The sequence below is a fragment of the Pantherophis guttatus genome, chromosome 13, assembly GCF_059756535.1.
Source record: "Pantherophis guttatus breed Tessera chromosome 13, ASM5975653v1, whole genome shotgun sequence".
Taxonomy (NCBI): Eukaryota; Metazoa; Chordata; class Lepidosauria; order Squamata; family Colubridae; genus Pantherophis; species Pantherophis guttatus.
In genome coordinates this window covers 11,857,131-11,877,405 of record NC_142075.1, presented here as the reverse complement: position 1 = coordinate 11,877,405, position 20,275 = coordinate 11,857,131, and the positions used below count along the sequence as shown (strand labels likewise).

The 20,275-nt window shown below is 44.6% G+C and overlaps 1 protein-coding gene across 2 annotated transcripts in view; it reads right to left on the bottom strand.

The window, feature by feature from the left end:
* PLEKHO2 (pleckstrin homology domain containing O2) overlaps positions 1-15,044 on the bottom strand; it is a 59,228-nt gene extending 44,184 nt beyond the window's left edge. Inside the window, exons 1-2 of one of the 2 annotated variants that reach the window (XM_087877927.1) lie at positions 14,855-15,044; positions 13,909-13,981 (exon numbers count right to left, since the gene is read on the bottom strand). In XM_087877927.1, the coding sequence (XP_087734053.1) occupies positions 13,909-13,953 (45 nt within the window). In that variant the 5' untranslated portion in view covers positions 13,954-13,981; positions 14,855-15,044. Of the gene's footprint in view, positions 1-2,922; positions 3,252-13,908; positions 13,982-14,854 lie in introns of those variants that run through there. The other variant, XM_034424696.3, reaches the window with a different exon arrangement.
* Between the last annotated feature and the right edge of the window lie 5,231 nt (positions 15,045-20,275).

Genomic DNA, 20,275 nt, shown 5'->3' with positions numbered 1-20,275 from the left:
TGCTTATTGATCATCCTGGTCATCCCTCCCCTCACTTTCCCACAAGTCAGATCAGGCTTCATAGAAAAGAGACCTCCTTATCTTCCCTTTTTCCGCTGATTCTAGACCAGGCTTCATTCTAGAATTGCTTCTAGAAAGCAATTCCTTTCAAGCACACAGGAAGAACCGCTTCCTTTAAAGATAGCAACGCAGATTTTTCTTTTTTGCAGAAATGCAAATTTAAATCGATGCATCTTCCTCCCCCCACCCCACCCCACCCCCAGGCTTCCTAAGGCAACTGGCAAAGGATGAACAGGGGCATCTTCTAAATCAAATGCTGAGTTGAGTAAATGGTTCAATCAGAAACTGGAGATTTGCATACATTTTCCCACTGCTGTTTCTGAGCTACAGATCTCAGCAGAGAAAGGAGATGAGAACTCTAATCGAAAAAGGCCCTTTAGGTTGCTTTACCTCTGGTTTTTAGGCACAGCCATTTAACTGTGGCAATTCCCTAACCTCCATGGGCATCTGGAGTTCAGAGAAAGGATGCCAAAATTTCATTTTATTGGGCAGCTGGCATCCTAGAGAAAAGGATATAGGAAACGCTCTTAAGTACTGGATCGCAGATTGTGTGGATCCGAGGCTCCATAACTTCCCCCAAGTCCAGTCCCTCTCGTACGTCTTATATTTCTTCTCTGTCTTAATGGATCTTTGGAATGTTAGCCTCAAGAGGTCATCTAGTCCAACCCTCCCTTCCCCATCAGTGCAAAAAGGAAGAAAATAGAAAACCGACAGGCTTACATTTATGCAACATTCCAAAGGTGAGTTTAGTTTGGCTCCCGGATAATTATTATTATTATTGTATTATTTTGCAAATTAGGTTTTCTGGGTGCATCCTTTATGCAAAAAATCCAGGAAATGAGATGCAATGAATAAACCATGATTATTTTAAACACAGATGAAGGTGCCCTATATGAACACAGCCAGGATAGCTGAAGGACCGAAAGAGAAATGCAAAAAGACAGGATTGCATGGGACAGAAACTGCTGGCAGGGAAGGCAAGTTGAGTGCCTGGGGGCGCCCCAAGACTCTGCTTAAGGCTCTCCAACCACCCTAGATAGCTCTGTTCACTGCATTCCCAAGAGCTAGTCAAATCCATACCCCACATCCGGATCTGAATGCCAATCACTTTTCCCAACTTACTAAAGAGGAAGAGCTACTTGCTGATCCACTTACCTGCCCAAAACACAGGGCCAGATTTAAACCCCAATCCACCCTCCTCCCCAACACGATTAGCCTCTCAAATTGCCTCACTGCTTTGTAAATACACGAGCACACAATAGATACAAACTCAAGGTAAACCACTCCAAACTTGATTGCAGAAAACACGACTTCAACAACAGAGTGATCAATGCTGGCTACCTGACTCTGTGGTTACTTCCCCAAACCCCCCTAACTTTAACTTTAGACCGTCTACTGTTGACCTCACCCCATTCCTAAGAGGTCCATAAAGGAGGTGAGCATAAGCGCACCAGCGTGCCTACCGTCCCTGTCCTACTGCCCCCATTTATTCGTACCCATTTCCTGCGTTCATATCCATGTTTATACTTCTCTCCTACATGTTTGACAAACTAACTAACTAACTAAAAATAAATAAATAAATAAATAAATAAAGGAATTTGCAGCATCTCCCAGCCAGCCAAGCAAAACTTTTCCTGACACCTTTTATCAACTTGGGGGACTATCAGACAACTCAATGGTTCCCCCCTTGCACCGCCTGCCCCCTCATTCCCCCCCTCCCATTTTCCAGGATGATGCCCCCCACCCACCCACCCAGGAAAACAAACCTTCCCATCTTTCTTTCTTTCCTCTCTCTCTCTCTCTTTCCTTCCTTCCTTCCTTCCTCTCTCTCTTTCCTTCCTTCATTCCTTCCTTCCTCTCTCTCTCTTTCCTTCCTTCATTCCTTCCTTCCTCTCTCTCTTTCCTTCCTTCATTCCTTCCTTTCTCTCTCTCTTTCTCTCTCTCTCTCTTTCCTTCATTCATTCCTTCCTTTCTCTCTCTCTCTTTTTCCTTCCTTCCTCTCTCTCTCTCTTTCCTTCTTCCTTCCTTCCTCTCTCTCTCTCTTTCCTTCCTTCCTCTCTCTCTCCTTCCTTCATTCCTTCCTTTCTCTCTCTCTCTCTCTTTCCTTCATTCCTTCCTTCCTCTCTCTCCCTCTCTCTTTCCTTCCTTCATTCCTTCTTCCTCTCTCTCTTTCTCTCTCTCTCTTTCCTTCCTTCATTCCTTCCTTTCTCTCTCTTTCCTTCCTTTCTTCCCCTCTCTCTCTCGCTCTTTCCTTCCTTTCTTCCCCTCTCTCTCTCTTTCCTTCCTTCCTTCCTCTCTCTCTCTCTTTCCTTCCTTCCTTCCTTCCTTTCTCTCTCTCTTTCTCTCTCTCTCTCTTCCTTCCTTTCTTTCTAGTTCCCTCCCGCTTCGTGTCAGCTGAAATCTTGGCAGGCAGGCAGAAAAGGCCGACATTTCGCTTCTCTTTCCTCCCTCCCACTCCCACTCCCACTCCCCCAACACCCAGCAAGGGCCTCCATCCTCCCTCTCCATCAACTCTTCCAAACACACATACGCCCGCACAGAAACACAACACAAAACTTAAGCGCCTCTCCTCCTCCCCACCGCTCGGCTTGAAACTCACCCAAGTTTAACTTGGGGGAGCAAAAACAAAGTCCGGGTTTAAAATAATAATATATTTTTTTAAAAAAAAAAAAGGCTGGAGAGGAAAGGGGGGGAAGGGGAGGGCTCCCGGATTTGGGGACCCCCCCCCCATCCTCCTCTTTAAAGCAAGCCAAGCCGCGCACTATCCTACAGGACTGGAAACTTAACTTTTTTTAAAAAAAAAACTTTAAAACAAAAAACAAAAAAAAACCATGCCTCGCAAACAAACTCCGCATTACTCACATCTTCCATGGTCGGGAGGAGTGGAAGGAGCCAGCCAGCCAGCCGACCAGGCTTCTCCTCTTCGCCCCCACCCGCTCCCCACTTGGCCGGGCCGAAAAGGCCGAGGAATCCGACGGGCGTCGGCTTTTCTTTGCCCGGCACGCCGAAAATGAAAGGAAGAAGCGCCGCCGCCGCCGCCGCTGCCAGTTTCACGCGCCTCGGGGCGGCTCCATCTCTCCGCACGGCAGGCGCGCTCGCTCTTCCCACCCCGCGTTGAGTTAAGCCGCGAAGCCGGCGCAAAGGCAGAAGCCAAGGCAGGGCAAAGGCGAAGGCAAAAGGCGGAGCCCAGGGGGTGTAACTGGGAGGGAGGGAGGGAAGGGGGGGGGGAAAGAAAGTCCTGGGTTCGAAACGCCGCCGCTTGGGGCGCCCCTCCCAACCCTCGGCAACTTTGCGCCAAAGCACAAGAAGTTGTTGCTGCGGGTCCGTTGCTGTTGCTGTTGCGGAATGAGAGACCCCCCCCATTCCCTAGCAAAGGGTGGGGGGCTGCTTGGGAAAAGGAAGGGCTTGAAAGGGATTGGGGGGTCTTTGGAGACCCCCCCATTCCCTAGCAAAGGGTGTGGGGCTGCTTGGGAAAAGGAAGGGATGGGGGGTCCTTGGCGACCCCCCATTCCCTAGCAAAGGATGGGGGGCTGCTTGGGAAAAGGAAGGGCTTGAAAGGGATTGGGGGGGTCTTTGGAGACCCCCCCATTCCCTAGCAAAGGGTGGGGGGCTGCTCGGGAAAAGGAAGGGATGGGGGGGTCCTTGGAGACCCTCCCCATTCCCTAGCAAAGGATGGGGGGCTGCTCGGGAAAAGGAAGGGCTTGAAAGGGATTGGGGGGTCCTTGGCGACCCCCCATTCCCTAGCAAAGGATGGGGGGCTGCTTGGGAAAAGGAAGGGCTTGAAAGGGATTGGGGGGGTCTTTGGAGACCCCCCATTCCCTAGCAAAGGGTGGGGGGCTGCTCGGGAAAAGGAAGGGATGGGGGGGTCCTTGGAGACCCTCCCCATTCCCTAGCAAAGGGTGGGGGGCTGCTCGGGAAAAGGAAGGGGTTGGAAGGGATTGGGGGGGTCCTTGGTGCTCTCCGAACTTGCTTGCTTGTTTTCAGCCAGGCATTTCGTGACACCCCCCACCCCCAAACTAGCTTAATATCATCACTGCTTGTCTGAGGATGCTTCACGTCGCCAGACTAAGCATCCTCGGACAAGTACTAGTAGTAGCGTTGATGACAGCAATAGCAACAGCACTTAGACTTACATACCGCTTTACAGTCTTCTCGAAGCGGTTTACAAAGGCAGCCTATTTGTCCCCAACAAACTGGGTCCTCATGAGGTTACCGAGTTTGGGTCAGGGGAGGTCTGCAAGAAAACAAGCTGAGCTGGGAGAGCAGCAAGGACCTCACAGTTGTCCTCCTTCCTTCCTTCCTTCCTTCCTTCCTTCCTTCCTTCCTTCCTTCCTTCCTTCCTTCCTTCCTTCCTTCCTTCCTTCCTTCCTTCCTCCCCACAAACAAACCTCCCTCCTTTCTGGCACTAATTATGTCACCTAGGGTGGCTCATGAAATGTCTGTAAGAAAACTAGCAAACTTAAGAGAGCACCTCATAGTCCTCCTCCTCCTCCTCCTTTCTCTCTGCACACCCTATTCCCTTCCAGCACTGATGATGTTACCTAGTTTGGGTAATGAGAGGTCTGCAAGAAAACAAGCAAGCTCAGAGAACACCAAGGACTCCATAGTCCTCCTCCTCCTCCTCCTCCTCCTCCTCCTCCTCCTCCTCCTCCTCCTCCTCCTCCTCTTCTCTGTACACCCCACTCCCTTCTAACACTGATGTTACCTAGTTTGGGGAATGAGAGGTCTGCAAGAAAACAAGCAAGCAAGCTCAGAGAGCACCAAGGACTCTATAGTCATCTTCCTCCTCCTCCTCCTCCTCCTCCTCCTCCTCCTCCTCCTCCTCCTCCTCCTCCCCCCCTCTATACACCCCCCTCCTTTCTAACACTGATGTTACCTAGTTTGGGCAATGAGAGGTCTGCAAGAAAACAGGCAAGTTCAGAGAGCACCAAGGACCCCTCATGTCAACCCTGAGCTACAGATATTCTCCTTTATTAGTAAGGAAGTTGTTTCTCCAGCACTGGCTCCCTCTGCGGCCTGCATCCAACTGAGCCTTTTCCAACCTGGCGCCCTTCGGATGAGCAACTCCCAGCTAGAGGGAGGTTTCTGAGAGCACGAACATAAGCCCAGCTGGAAGAGCGCCAGGTTGCAGATGCTTCCTTCTCCAGGTCAAATTCGAGAAAGTCTGGGAGGCATCAGTGACCCCCTTGGCAGGTTTATTGTGAAAACAGAAATTTGGCCACCCTCAACCTCCCCCATCCCTGAAAATCTAGTAAGATACCCGATTGGGCTAGGGTTATTTAATTGACCCACTTTTCTGGGGTCTGGATCCCCTATTATCAGTGGTGAAATGTAAAATTTGTTACTACCGGTTCTGTGGGCGTGGCTTGGTGGGGTGGGGGTAATGTGACTGGGTGGGCACGGCCAACTTTTTTTTTTTTTCACTTTTAAAAGCATTTTTTCTACAACTTTAAGAGGTTGTAGAAAAAATGCTTTTAAAAGCCTCGGACGATCCCAGCTGAGCCGTGCGATCATCCGAGGCTTTTTTTTTTTTTTTTTTTTACTTTTAAAAGCATTTTTTCGGCCGAAGAGTTTATAGAAAAAATGCTTTTAAAAGTGAAAAAAAAAAAGCCACTGATGATCGCGCGGCTCAGCTGGGCAAGGGGGGGGCAGGGATTTTCTCCGAACCATCCGCTGCCATCGCTACTGGATCAGGCGATCCAGTCCGAACCGGGAGCATTTCACCCCTGCCTATTATGCAGTTGAGTTCATTCAGCACCCTGGGTTCAAATGCTGCCTTGCCTTCCTATATGTGGCATGAACGTGACCCATCCACCATGGCTTATAACTTTGCCCACGGCATGAACCAGGATGTAAATTATGGTTAAATTTAGGCTTCATAGAATTGCCAAGAGCCAGACATGACTGAATGGATAACATCATCACATTACATCAATCCAGCCAATGTAGTTGGTAAATTATGATTTGATGACATGGCATGTGGTATGGGCCCTGCCAACAAGTTATTAAATCACAATTAAGCAAACTGTGACTTGGCACCGTATGAAGATGTCCAAAGCTGAAGATTCGTACAGTTTCTGTCCTTTAACATACTTAGTCAATTTCACTCATAAGAGTTGAGGAAACTTGTTTATGGACATCTTGTTAATTTCTAGTATCAACCCATGCCAACCATGTTCATACTATTAAAAATATGTTTACGTGCCAAGCAAGGCATGGAGCCAGCACTAAACCATTGTGTTTCCCAGCTGTGTTGTTTTAATGTTATGACGTGTTGAATACCGCTGGGGAAGAAAAACCGCACACCTGCCCACATACAAAACCTTGACGTTCTCCTTTGCCAAGAATGATGAGCCTTATATCTGTTTCAAACCAGTTTGACAAGTTTTAAAAATAAAATATATAAAAAAAAATATATTTGGCAGATGATAGGCATGATATTGCTTTCTCCAAGACTGCAGATGTCCTGCCATCTACGCAGCAGCCTTAAGGCATAAAATAGTGCCCAGGTACAAAATCTGTTGCTATAGAGCTGGGGTGCCCAACCTTGACAACTTTAAGACCTGTGGACTTCAACTCCCAGAATTCCCCAGCTGGGGAAGTTCACAGGTCTTAAAGTTGCCAAGGTTGCACACCCCTGCTATAGAGTCTCAAACCAATTCAAGACTCATCTCCAAATCCATCTCAATTGCCAGGTTGAACTGCTCTCAGTTTATTCTCAGGCTGGTCAAAATCTACACCAGCCTCAAGCTAAGCCTGATCCTATCCTATTGCTTCTGTTTACAGTCGTTGCACTCCAAGACTTTTTTTTTCCAAAATAAGAGAGAGATCACAGCTCGTGGGTGGTGGCCGAGTAAGGAGGAAAATATTATTTCAACGGTGATGTCACTAACAATCGCTTAAGCTAGTCTCACTCATGGTGGGACAAGCAAGTAGATATATTGTGGCTGCTGTTGGTTCCGCCAGCAAGTCAGGAAATGAAAATATATATATATTAGCAAGGCATGTTTGTACCATAGTTGCAAACAAACAGAAGTGAAGCCTTGAACCAAAGATGATGGAAATGTTGTTGAGGACCCAAATCAGAGGTCCTTGATGCCCTCTGCTTGTTGGCTGGGGAATTCTGGGAGTTGAAGTCCACAAGTCTTAAAATTAGGGGTCCTTGGTGCTCTCTTGAGTTTGTTTGCAGATATTTCATTGTCCAAACTAGGAAACTTCATCTGTGCTGATGATGCACGGATGATGTTACCTGGTTTGATGTTTCTGATCAGTACGGATGATGTCACTGGTGGGATTCAGCCAGTTCACACCTATTTGGGAGGACCGGTTGTTAACTTTCTAAACAGTTTGGAGAACTGGTTGTTGGAAGAAATCTCATTTTGTTTTTTTCCCCACTTTACAGGGCTAATCCTGTAAGGAAGGCAGGAAGGAAACATTCTGGTGTTATTTCTAGCCTAATCTTTATTGCCCTGCTTGCAGAAACTGCCTCTCCGGTTAACCCTTATGACATTGTAACAGCTAAGGCGAAGCGCCCATCGATGCGAGTGACATTGAGTTGGCCACGTCTACCCGGTCACATGACCACCAAGCCACACCTACCCAACCGATCATTAGGGAAGAGAACCGGTTGTTAAATTATTTGAATCCCACCACTGGATGATGTTATCTAGTTTGGGTAATGAAACATCTGCCAGAAAACAAACAAGCTCAGAGAGCACCTCATTTCGACCCTGAGCTACAAATATTCTCCTTTATTAGAGCCAAATCAATGCAGACAAAAGTTTAATTTTTCTTTCGCCTTATAACATTGTAAACGCCCACCTCACTTCCTCGACTTTATGAAGCATCATCCCAGCGCAGTTTCCCCATTTCGGGAAATGGTTGCATGACACAGCTTCGCATGACTTCCTTTATCAATACTATAGGGCAGAGAAATAACACGGCTGCTTGCAAACTCAGCAGTGATATTTCAGGCTCTCGATGACATCAGCCAAGGAGACTCAAAAACTCTGAGACCCTCTTTTGTTGGGAAACAGTGGCTGCCTTTCTGGCCCCCTGGAACTGTCTCGGACGCCGTCAGCAATTTTAGTTAGCGTGAGATGCAACGGGCATTCTTCAGAACCCTTACCGAGTTATTTGAAGCTTCAACCTCTGCCATTTCATACTTAGATTGAGCATGTTGTCTGGCCCACACCGTATAATACTCTGTCACTGATGCACCACAATGTCTTGTGTGGCATGCTGCTGCTGCATATTACGTCTGACAAAGAGCAATTTTGAGCAAGCCAAAAAAAATCGTCGAGTGATTTTTCATTTTCTAATATGCCAGTAAACAGAGAGGAATAACCTCCTCGGCTTCTTAAATTGGTATGCGGCCGCTGATGGAGAAGTTAGCGAACATAGCAAACAAGGGAAGTGGCTCTTCCAGAAAACGTGTGGCCTATTGTAGAAAATTGCACGGATTAGGGAAGAATGGATGGTTGTACAACTGCGTTTCTTACAAGCCCATTTCAATTGCCTCTCACTGGGGCCTCATAGGGAACTGCTGGGAACATTTATTTTCTGTTACTTTTTTAAAGACTCTGGTATATTTATTCTGCTATAGAGTTAGTCCTCAATTTATGACCACAAGTGAGTCTAAAATTTCTTAGCCTAAGCAAAAAGAGAGCTGCTAAGTGAATTTTTTTGCTAATGTTATGACATTTCTTGCCACTGTTGTTAAGTGAATCGCTGTAGTTGTTAAGTTAGTAACACGGTTGTTGAGTGAATCTGGCTTCTCCATGGATTTTGCTTGTCAGGTCACAAAAAAGGATCACGTGACCCCAGGAAAACTGCAACCATCATAAACACAGTCATAAATAAATTAAGTGTTGTACCTTATGATTCTTGATGAATGTATCTTTTCTTTTATGTACATTGAGAGCATAAGCACCAAGACAAATTCCTTGTGTGTCCAATCACACTTGGCTTTTAAAGAATTCTAATCTAATCTAATCTAATCTAATCTAATCTAATCTAATCTAATCTAATCTAATCTAATCTAATCTAAATACATGCCAGTTGCCAAGCATCTGGTTTTTGATCATGTGACCACAGGGATGCTGCAATGGTCATAAGTGTGTTAATGGTCAAAATAAGTCACTTTTTTCAGTGCCTGGGTTTTTTCAGTGGTGGGTTCCTTCCAGTTCGGCCCAGTTTGGCCGAACCGGTAGCAGTGACAATATGATGTCACCGAACCGGTTCTCTTTGTTCGGGAGCTGGGCCCTCCCACCCGCCCCTGCATTATTCTTACCTTTTATTTCTTCTTTTTTAGCCCAGCTGTCGGGAAGGTCACTGACATGGGAAAAGAGACAAACAGAAAGTACTTCTGGGTGGAAACAAAGGGTCACATCATGCTAAGTCACGTGGCATGTATTTATGACAGTTGCAGCATCCTGGGGTCCTGCAGGTTCTTTCCCTGCTGGCTTCCAAAAAAGCAAACTCAAATGAGGAAGGGTATTCGCTTAATGACTGCAGGCATTCTTCTTCACAACTGTGACAAAAAAAGCTCATAAAATTGCACGTGACTCACTTAGCAACCGCTTCGGTGGAAATTTTTATCCCAATGTAGTAAAGGCAAGGCTTACCTGTCCCACAAGGAGAATGGGGGCATTTTTAAATTCACTAATGTTATGCACCATATAAGGAGTGAGCCATAGGCTTCACTCAGGTCCTCCAAAACGGCAGGAAAATACTCAAAGCTCATTGGTTAAGCTGTCCGGCAGCCCTCTATAAAAGGGGACGCTGCCAGACAAGCAGGTTGTTGGGTTGTACTGGTCTACTAATAAAGAGCTGTTGTCACTGAAAGAGCCGTGTCCGTCTCTTCCATCATCGAATCTAACAACTAATGCTGAAATTTGCATCTGTAGCTCTAGATCAGTTTACATGCAAACCTACATTCTCTCTTGTCCTCCTTTCTGGGGTTTTGCATTTTCCACCTTGAGAGGGTGAGAGACGCATTATACGTACAAGCCTGGGGAAAAACCAATTGAGTGTGTTCCATACGATGACCCAGGATTTTGGGGGGTTTATATTTTTAATACTTTCCATTGTTGACAGGCAGGATCTGTTCCAAAGCAAAACACTTTTTTCCCTCCTCTAGCTTGAATATCCGGTGTGTGTGTGTGTGTGTGTGTTTGTGTGTGTAAAAGCAGATCTGCCATGGTCCTCCCCAATGCGAGGCATTTGTTCGGTGTTAAAAAGCTTTCTTCATATTTGCTGACGCACGATGGACGAAAGGTGGATAGATTACTCTGACTGGCAATATGACTGTTCTCCATTTCGCAGCTTATCTCTATATTGGATGGAAGATCTATTTCCCGTTTCATCTCAGTGGGGGATTTTATTTTATTTATTTATTTTTCTTCTCTCTTTTTCCATCTTTCAATGTTACCTTGGCCAGCCAAAGTACCGGTTCATCCAAGGTCTGTCGCAGCTGCTCAACCCCATCAAATTCTGGAGAAGAAAGTATTTCTTCACATTACGATTTGCCTCCTTACAGAAGATCTTTTATTGAAGAGTGGAAAGCTAAAGACGGCCCTTTAATGGGCGGTTCTTGTATCCACAGCGGCTTAGATGACTGTTAAGTTGTTAGTTGACAAATACAGGTAGTCCTTGACTTACAAACAGTTCATTTAGTGACTGTTCAAAGTTTCAACGGCACTGAAAAAGATGACGTGATCGTGGTTTTTTTTTCATACGTATGACCGTTGCGGTAGCCCCACGGTCATGTGATCAAAATTCAGATCTTGGCAACTGGTTCATATCTACGACGGTTGCAATATCCCAGGGTCATATGATCCCCTTGTGTGACCTGAAAAGCAAAGTCAATGGGGAAGCCAGATTCACTTAACAACCTGTTACTAACTGAACAACTGCAGTAATTCACCTAACAACTGTGGCAAGAAAGGTCGTAAAATGGGGGCAAAACTCACTTAACAAATGTCTTGCTTAACAGCAGAAACTTTGGGCTTAATTGTGGTTGTGTGTTTGAGGACTAATTAAGGAAAAAGGCTTGGCTCTCTAATGGGAGTTAGACTATAAAAATAAAACAAAAACACACATCCTTCACATTCTATACAATTGAATTAAAACCCCTTGATATTGCATTAATATTGCACTAGACAATAGAATTCAATATAGTTACTGCCCTGGGATAGAAGCTGTTTTTCAATCTACTTGTCCTCATTTTTATTATCCTGTACCGTCTGCCAGATGGTAATAGTTCAAAAAAAAAAGGGTGCCCAGGATGAGAAGGATCTTTACGAATGTTTTGAACTTTCTTAAGGCAGCGGGAATTATAAAACTCTTCCAAAGTGGGGAGAGGGCCACCAACGATCCTCTGGGCAATGATGTTAACCCTCTGGAGTGCTGTCCTATCTGCCACGGTGTAATTGGCAAACCATACACAGGTGTAGTAAGTTAAAATACTCTCTATGGTGCAGCGGTAGAAGATCACCAGCAGAGTCCAACAAGCCAAGGGAGGGTCTACAACTTTGTGACTGAAGTCCTGCACCTTTTCCACCTGCAACTGCCATCTGTCAGGCACAAAGGATCAAGATCGCATATGTTAAGTTGTAGTTCAGAAGATCTATTGCTCAAGCCTATACACAAGAATCTAGTCAACTGAAGCGCAACTCTGAATCGGCGCCAGATAAGAGTCAACGGAATTCAAGAGGGATTGGACTTGGAACATTTATGGCAGCGTAACAATTCTAAGCTGATGACGTGCTTAACTCCATCCCCCCCAGGTCTGTCTGCTCTTCTCCCACACCGTCTTAACTCCTTTCATTCTTTCCTCTGGACACCCCTGATCCGGGTTATGCCTTAGCTCATTTCATGAGCCACATCAGAAAGTAAATTCAGAGACGGCAGACATACATACAATACATATTTGGCGGTGGGCTCCCTGTGAAGAAACAACCCGGGATTAACCAGGTTAGCACTTGCCTTAACGGAATGTACGATAACAGCTTTATTCCACCCATGAAGTTTGCAGCTTGTGAGCCTCTGAGCAGCTATGTTAATCCCAAAAAACCCTCTACATCTGTGCTTCAGGATGCTAATAGCCCAGACAATAATATGTGGTGAACCTCACTCAACAAAGTAAAGGCCGAAATTGTTACTCTGATTTCATTGGTCTCCATCCATCAGTTTCATTTTTCCTTAGCTGACATGACTGAAACATCACTTTTCTTAGAGATCTTTCTAAGGCTTGATCCAATCCTGAAGTTCAGAGGTTTTGATTTATGGAAGATGTTAGCTAGAAAGTCAAAATTTAATGTGCTCATAAAAAGACTTGGGTTTTTTTTCTCAAGTGGAATGAGATCTTCATTTGAAAGACAAAATAGAATAACACTTTTAGTTCATGATAATTATTTGACAAAGCACATTTAAATCGTGGTACGTTTATAAGACATATGTGTAATGTTGTGCATATAGGGCCATCATCAGTGTTGGGTTTCAAATATTTTTACTACCGGTTCTGTGGGTGTGGTTTGGTGGACATGGCATGGCATGGTGGGCATTGCTTGGTGGGCGTGGCAGGAGAAGGATACTGTAAAATCTCCATTACCACCCCACTCCCGGGAAAGGATACTGTAAAATCCCCATTCCCACCCCACTCCCGGGAAAGGATCCTGCAAAATCCCCATTCCCTCCCAATCAGCTGGGATTTGGGAGGCAGAGAATAGACGGGGGCAGGGCCAGTCAGAACTTTTACTACCGGTTCTCCGAATGACTCAATATTTCCACTACCGGTTCTCCAGAACTGGTCAGAACCTGTTGAAACCCACCTCTGGTCATCATCAAAATCATCATTTTAACCATTGTCTGTCCACTGCAGGGTGAAACACTTTTAGCTCATGATAATTATTTGACAAAGCACATTTAAATCGTAGTATGTTTGTAAGACATATGTGTAATGTTGTGATATAGTGTTGTCATCATCATCATCATCATCATCATCATCACCTCTTCCTCATGTTTCCAAGCTATATGGTCCTGAGTATTTTTTTGCCAATTGGGCCCGCAATACTTGCTGATTTCGTCGATCCATCCTGTTTTAGGTCTCTTTCGTGGACGCTTTTTATCAAGCGGATAAAATATAACAAGAAACATAGCAAGAAGAACTGATGAAGAGCCTGAGTGGCGCAGCAGACTAATGCTATTGTTAAAGGTAGTATTTAGCTTCCAGCTGCCTGCAATTACTGCGAGTTCAATTCTCACCAGGCTCAAGGTTGACTCAGCCTTCCATCCTTTCTAAGGTAGGTAAAATGAGGACCCAGTTTGTGGGGGCAATAAGCTGACTTTGTATAAAATATACAAAGTATGAAGGCTATTGCTTAACGCCTTGTAAGCCGCCCTGAGTCTCCGAAGAAGGGCGGCATATAAATCAAAATTAAAAAAAAAAAAAAGGTGGACCAAAGCAGTCATAGAATGGATCCCACTTGATAAAAAAAAAGCTTATGGTGTAGGATGCCATCATACTAATTTACAATGTAGTTTGCGTGCATTTCAGTTTAGCCAGTCTAGCTCTTTGTGATTTGTGATTTGAGAGCTATGATCCATACCAGTTCGGCGAGCCGGTAGTGGCGATGGTGAGCGGAGAGCAAACCGGTTCACTCCAACCGTCAGCTGGGCCCTCCTGCCCGCCCCTGTGCTATATACCTATATTTGTTCGTTTTTAGCCCAGCTGATAGGTGCGACAAAGCGGATTGCCACGTCTCAGCTTTTCTGAAGTGCAATCCGCTTGCGCAAAGCGAACTGTTTATAACACTGGTTAAAACCCACCACTGATCCATACCTTACCATGTTGTTCAAGTTCAACCAATTCAGTAAGCCGTGATTAAGCATTTTCTGGTTTTGCACAATGTGTGATATCCTATTGAAACAAACCAAATGTTAAAAAGTTAATTTATGTAGTTCCTTACCAAGCACATCTCCATTATATGAAAGTAACTAAAATATCTTTACAGTCCTCAAGGCACATCACAACTTTTGAGCATCCCTACTGTTTTGGAAATTGAAAGTTGAAAAAATTGACACGCCCTGAAATCCTAACCCATTACATAAAAAATATTTCCCCCCCCCCCAGATGCAACAGATTAGTATTAATCTGTGGCCTTCTATCTTTAGAAAGCAGATATGGCCATTTAAAAAGTTAATATATGACTAAACAAGCCTGGTGGCTCAGCAGACTGATAGCACTATGATTAACACCAGCTGTCTGCAATTACTGTAAGTTCGAATCTCACCAGGCTCAAGGTTGACTCAGCCTTCCATCCTTTCTAAGGTAGGTAAAATGAGGACCCACATTGTGGGGGCAATAAGCTGACTTTGTATAAATATACAAAAGTATGAAGGCTATTGCTTAATGCATTGTAAGCCGCCCTGAGTCTCCGGAGAAGGGCGGCATATAAATCAAATTAAAAAAAAAACACAAATCTATCATAATGCAAAACACTCTTAGCCAACAATTTAAATGCTCATTAAGGCTACTGAGAGGGAACTTTTGACTTAGTTATTACTCCAAGTCAAGTAGAGGAAGTGAATCTGTTGCAATTTTCTCCTTCCAAAGGTTCATCAAAGAGAAGGAAGACGGTTTCCACATCTCGGCCATCCCTTTGGTGAGGGGCGGGGATGATGCAGAAGTGAAACACAGAACAAGAAAAAAAAATAGTAGATCATATGAGCTGGTCAGAAGAGAAAATAAAATAGTGGATATTTTAGACCGTCAACAATTCCAAACTCTTACTAGAAGTGAGTACTGGCAGGAAAATTCCCCATGGTGTTTGCGCAATCCCGTGTCGTTTTCAATCTGGCGTCTTTAAAGCAGAGCCTCACGGGGCGGTGGTTATTGTCATCAGTTTTTTGAGCAAAAGGACAGGAAATTTATCTAACTTTCTTTGCGTTTGCCCTGCAAGACAAAAAGGATGCAGCTGGCGTTAAAAAAAAAAAAAAAGCACAACCAGAACAGGCAATGATTAACGATTGTATCATAACTGCATGAGCTTTGTGGTGACAAGGCAGATGGGATGTTGGTTCCATAATCCAAAACTAGCACACTTGGTTTTTGCAAAATTCTGACTTGAGGGAGAAGGATTCAACCATTCAGCCTTGCGGGATTGTTGTCTGAGTCTAAACCGGTGTTTTTCAAACTTGGCAGCTGTCAGATATGTGGACTTCAACTCCCAGAATACCCCAGCACCACGTTACATCAGGTATCTTCTTCAGTGGTGAAATGTAAAATTTGTTACTACCGGTTCTGTGGGCGTGGCTTGGTTGGGGGGGGTATTGTGACTGGGTGGGCGTGACCAACTTTTTTTTTAATTTTTAAAAGCATTTTAACCTCTTCGGCCAAAGAGGTTGTTAAAAAACGCTTTTAAAAGCCTCTGATGATCAGGCAACTCAGCTGGGATCGTCAGATGCTTTTAAAAGCATTTTTGTAGAAAAAATGCTTTTAAAAGTAAAAAAAAAAACCAGCCTCTGCTGATCCCACAGCTCAGCTGGGCATGGGGGGGGGGAGGCAAGGTTTTTTGCTACTGGTTCTCCGAACCACCCGTCACCATCGCTACCGGATCGGGTGATCTGGTTCGAACTGGGAGCATTTCACCCCTGATCTTCTTGCCAAAATTGATTCTGCTTATCTGGTCCAACATCATGGAAAGATGTCACTGGGAACCCCACCCCAATGGGCCCAAAGGGATCCAGCTGCACTTTCATGCCTAAAATAGGACTAAAATTCATTGTGTTCTGGTTTCTAACCTGGTGCCTTCACCACTAGGCCGAACTGACTCACATCCTTCCTCATTGCGTTCTGCAAGTCAATTAAAATATTCCACTTTGAACTTTCTTGACTGACTATGGGTGCTTCGTCATGGTTGGTATGCTATTTGGACTTCCATTGCTTTGTTTTCTCTTGCTCCGTGGTTCATACTGTCTTCACTGTGGCAAGTTACAAAGATTAGAAATAAACAAGCAAATAGATCTATTGTGCCAACCTGAGTCAACTCAGTAGGCACGTTTAATGTTTAATGCAGGGGTGAAATGCTCCCGGTTCGGACCGGACCACCCGATCCAGTAGCAATGGCGGCGGGTGGTTCAGAGAACCAGTAGTAAAAATCCCTGGCCCCCCCTTTCCCAGGTGAGCCGCGCAATCATCAGAGGCTTTTTTTTTATTTTTAAAAGCATTTTTTCTACAACCTCTTCAGCTGAAAAAATGCTTTTAAAAGTAAAAAAAGACCTCTGATGATCGTGCAGCTCAGCTGGGAAAGGGGGGGGGCAGAGGCTTTTAAAAGCATTTTTTCTACAAAATGCTTTTAAAAGCCTCTGACGATCGGGCAACTCAGCTGGGATCGTCAGAGGCTTTTCAAAGCATTTTTTCAACAACCTCTTTCGCCGAAGAAGTTGTAGAAAAAATGGTTTTAAAAGTAAAAAAAAAAAGTTGGCCACACCCACCCAGTCACATTATCCCCTCCACCAAGCCACGCCCACAGAACTGGTAGTAACAAATTTTACATTTCACTGGTTTAATGTGTCGGGTGAATGCAACCATGATGAGCAATCATGATGGATAATTATTCTACGTTCCATGATGTTGGGAAATGCCGGAGAAAGTATGTCTTAAAAGAGAGTTTCAATGTCTGGAGAAGACTTTGTGGGCACCTTGAAACTAAACCAGTCACATCAATTCCTTTTGTGATACCATCTGATCTTCATCTAAACAGAGAATGTGAAGGAAGTGCAAAATCCTCTTATCTCCCCTTGCAATCAGATTGCTGGAAAATTCCAAGCCAATTCCACCATGTTGTATTAATACTGAGACGGCCCTCCCATCAACAGGACATTTTGAAAATATTGTTTTGACAAACAGTTGTGAACCTGGCAAACTTACAAATCCATTATCTCATCCTGGATTGTCAACTATCTCCACACCCATTTCAATCCGAAAACAGACAGCAATAAAGAGGTGGATTTAAAAGCAACTTGGGGTCTGGACTTCTCACCTCTCGAGTGAGGAACCCATCCAGTCCTATCTATTTCAAGACTGATGATTCATTCTCAAAGTTTCACTTCCACTCACATCTTTTTTTAAGGTGAAGTTATCTTCATCCTCTTTACAAAGACCTCTGCCTATGGGGATAAGTTCTTTCCTTTTCAAAAGAATTGAATACATCTTTCAAAAAAAAAACAACAAAACCCAAAACACTGCATGTGCAAAATTCAAAATTCATTTACAGCTGTTTCCACAGATGTGACATGTACCTATTAAGGATGAGGTCCCCACTGGGGGTCTGCACAGAATCTATCCTGCTTGATCATGGTGATGTTTCTGAAAACAACACACTGTTCTAGGAAAGTTGTAATGGGATTCAATGGCCATAATCCCCAGCCACCACTGGCAATGCCATGCTGATAGATAAATTGTGGATATTGCTCCAAGAGAGCACCAAGGTCGAGAGAAGAACTGAAACCTAAAAAATTACAGCTTCAAAAGGACTATTTATTCTAGAATCATCCCCATAAACCCCAGTTAATATTCTCTTCTTTCTGCCACAACAAGAGGAAAACATTTTCCTTTGTCGTGTTCATAATTTAAATTGACATGCTGTAATATTATTCTCAATCTGATCCATTATATTCTCATTTTCATTCCATTTGATCCTTTGGCACAAAACCTGCAGGCTAGTCTGCTATTGGGGTGGAGGGAAACAGTAGTATTTACAGGATGGAACCATGCTGCCTAACAGCAAATAAATGAAATAAAAATCTCCCTAACAAACAATAAGGAAGCCAGAAAGATATGCTGTTCCAGTCTTCATTACCTAAAGCAATAATCTTCTAAAATTGTCTCTGCATCTAACTGTAAATTCCGGCTCAGTTTCCCTTCCTTTCCCATCTAATTCATCTACTTTCATATTAGCTCAACCTTCCCTAATCTAACGGGTTTTAAAGCTAAGCCTGTATCAACTTACAGATCCATGCCCTTTACAACTCATTTGTTGGTTTACTATAGAGTAGAATAAGCCACAATTGGCCAGGTTCATCTATCCCAGGGGTCTGCAACCTTAAACACTCAAAGAGCCATTTGGACCCATTTCCCACAGAAAAGAAAACACCGGGAGCCACAAAACCCTTCCCGTGACTATTTCTTCAGCGGCCACAAAACTAGCATATGTAGTTGAATTAAATGTTCTGTTTTCTTCTGAAACTTTTCTTTTCTTGGATTTATCCATGGTTGGCCCTACCAGGGGTTGAAAAGCTCAATAAATTGCGTGCTGGTGGGTGTCGCACATTGGTGATTGTGATGCATATTTTGAGTGACAGGGAGCTGCAGCAGAGGAGCGAAAGAGCCACATGCGGCTCCAGAGCTGCAGGTTGCTGACCCCTGATCTATCCCAAAGCATACATCAGGGATACGTGAAACTCAAGTGTGTTGATGGCTTGAATCATCTTTTATTGATTTGTGTGTTTAATATGTCTATATAACTTGGAGAGCTGCCCATTTCACAGCAGAGACTCCAGGGAATGCATGTAGGTCAAATCACCACAAAAACCTATGACACCTGATTAAAATAACGACGTCCCAAAATAAAAGCCATATCAGCAGCAGAACTCAACTAATCTCGTGGCCAAAATGGAGGACCCAGCCAAGGCTTCAGGGTCCTAAAAATCTCACAGAGCTGAGGCCATTTGGATGTCCATTAATGGGACTTTTTTGAGCCGTGGTGGCGCAGTGGTTAGAGCGCAGTACTGCAGGCTACTTCTGTTGATCACCGGCTGCCAGCAGTTTGGCAGATCGAATCTCACCAGGCTCAAGGCTGACTCAGCCTTCCATCCTTCCGAGGAGGGTAAAATGGGGACCCAGATATGCTGACTCTGTAAACCGCTTAGAGAGGGCTGTAAAAACACTGTGAAGCTGTATATAGGCCTAAGTTCTATTGCTGTTGCTATTTTTGGCCAAGAGTTATTGAGAGGCTCAATAGATGGCTCATTATTCTGTTTAGTTTAGTTTAGTTTAGTTTTATTTGATTTGTATACCGCCCTACTCCCGAAGGACTCAGGGCGGTGAACAGCCAAGCAATAAAATACATAAATACAAAAATTTAAAAAACCAGTTAAAATCAAATTAAATCATTTTGGCCCAGACAAATTAAAACACCCCAATAATTTAAGAACAGATTTAAAATTTATATATTAAAAGAGGGAGGAGATTAGGCCAAGCCTGCTTGATGGAATAAAAGAGTCTTCACAGCGCGGCGGAAGGTGCGCAGATCCGGGATCCTCCGTATCTCTGGGGGGAGCTCATTCCAGACGGTAGGTGCCCCCACAGAGAAGGCTCTCCCCCTAGGGGTCGCCAGCCGACATTGTTTGGCTGACAGCACCCGGAGGAGTCCCTCTCTATGAGAGCGTACTGGCCGGTGGGAGGCTATTGGTGGTAGTAGGCGGTCCCGTAGATAACAAGGTCCTAAGCCATGGAGCGCTTTAAAGGTGGTAACCAAAACCTTGAAGCGCACCCAGAAGACCACCGGGAGCCAGTGCAGCTCGCGCAGGAGAGGTGTCACATGGGAGCGCCATGACGCTCCCATTACCACCCGCGCAGCCGCACTCTGCGCCAGTTGGAGCCTCCGGGTGCTCCTCAAGGGGAGCCCCATGTAGAGAGCATTACAATAGTCCAGGCGGGAGGTGACTGTACAGGATTCTGTAAACTTTGGTTGACCTGACAAGATTCTGCTATGATAGGAATTTAAAAGCAGACCATGCATTATCAATGCGTCTGACTTTACAACCACTTTTCTCAACTTCAGAAAGTAGGTTGTGGATCAAGTAGATTATCCTTTGCATTTACTGGTTTTCATGGGAAGGCTTTCATTTTCTTAGTGTGATCCATATGCGGGGAGGGGGGGGAGGCTTAGTTAAGAATCTATTCATGTCTTCTAATAAATTAAGACGAACCTGGCATCTTCTAAGCACAAAGAGAACTGCAAAAGGTTTCAATAGGGATACTGAAGAGTCAAGCTGCAACGTTGGGTCATGTCCCCATGGAGAAGAAGAGCTTCTTCTGGGTTTAAGATTGGCTTATTGGGGGTGGGGGAGAGAAGTATTGTATTTTTCAGACTATAAGACGCACCTGATATAAGACACACCTAAATTTAGAAGAGGAAATCAACAACAA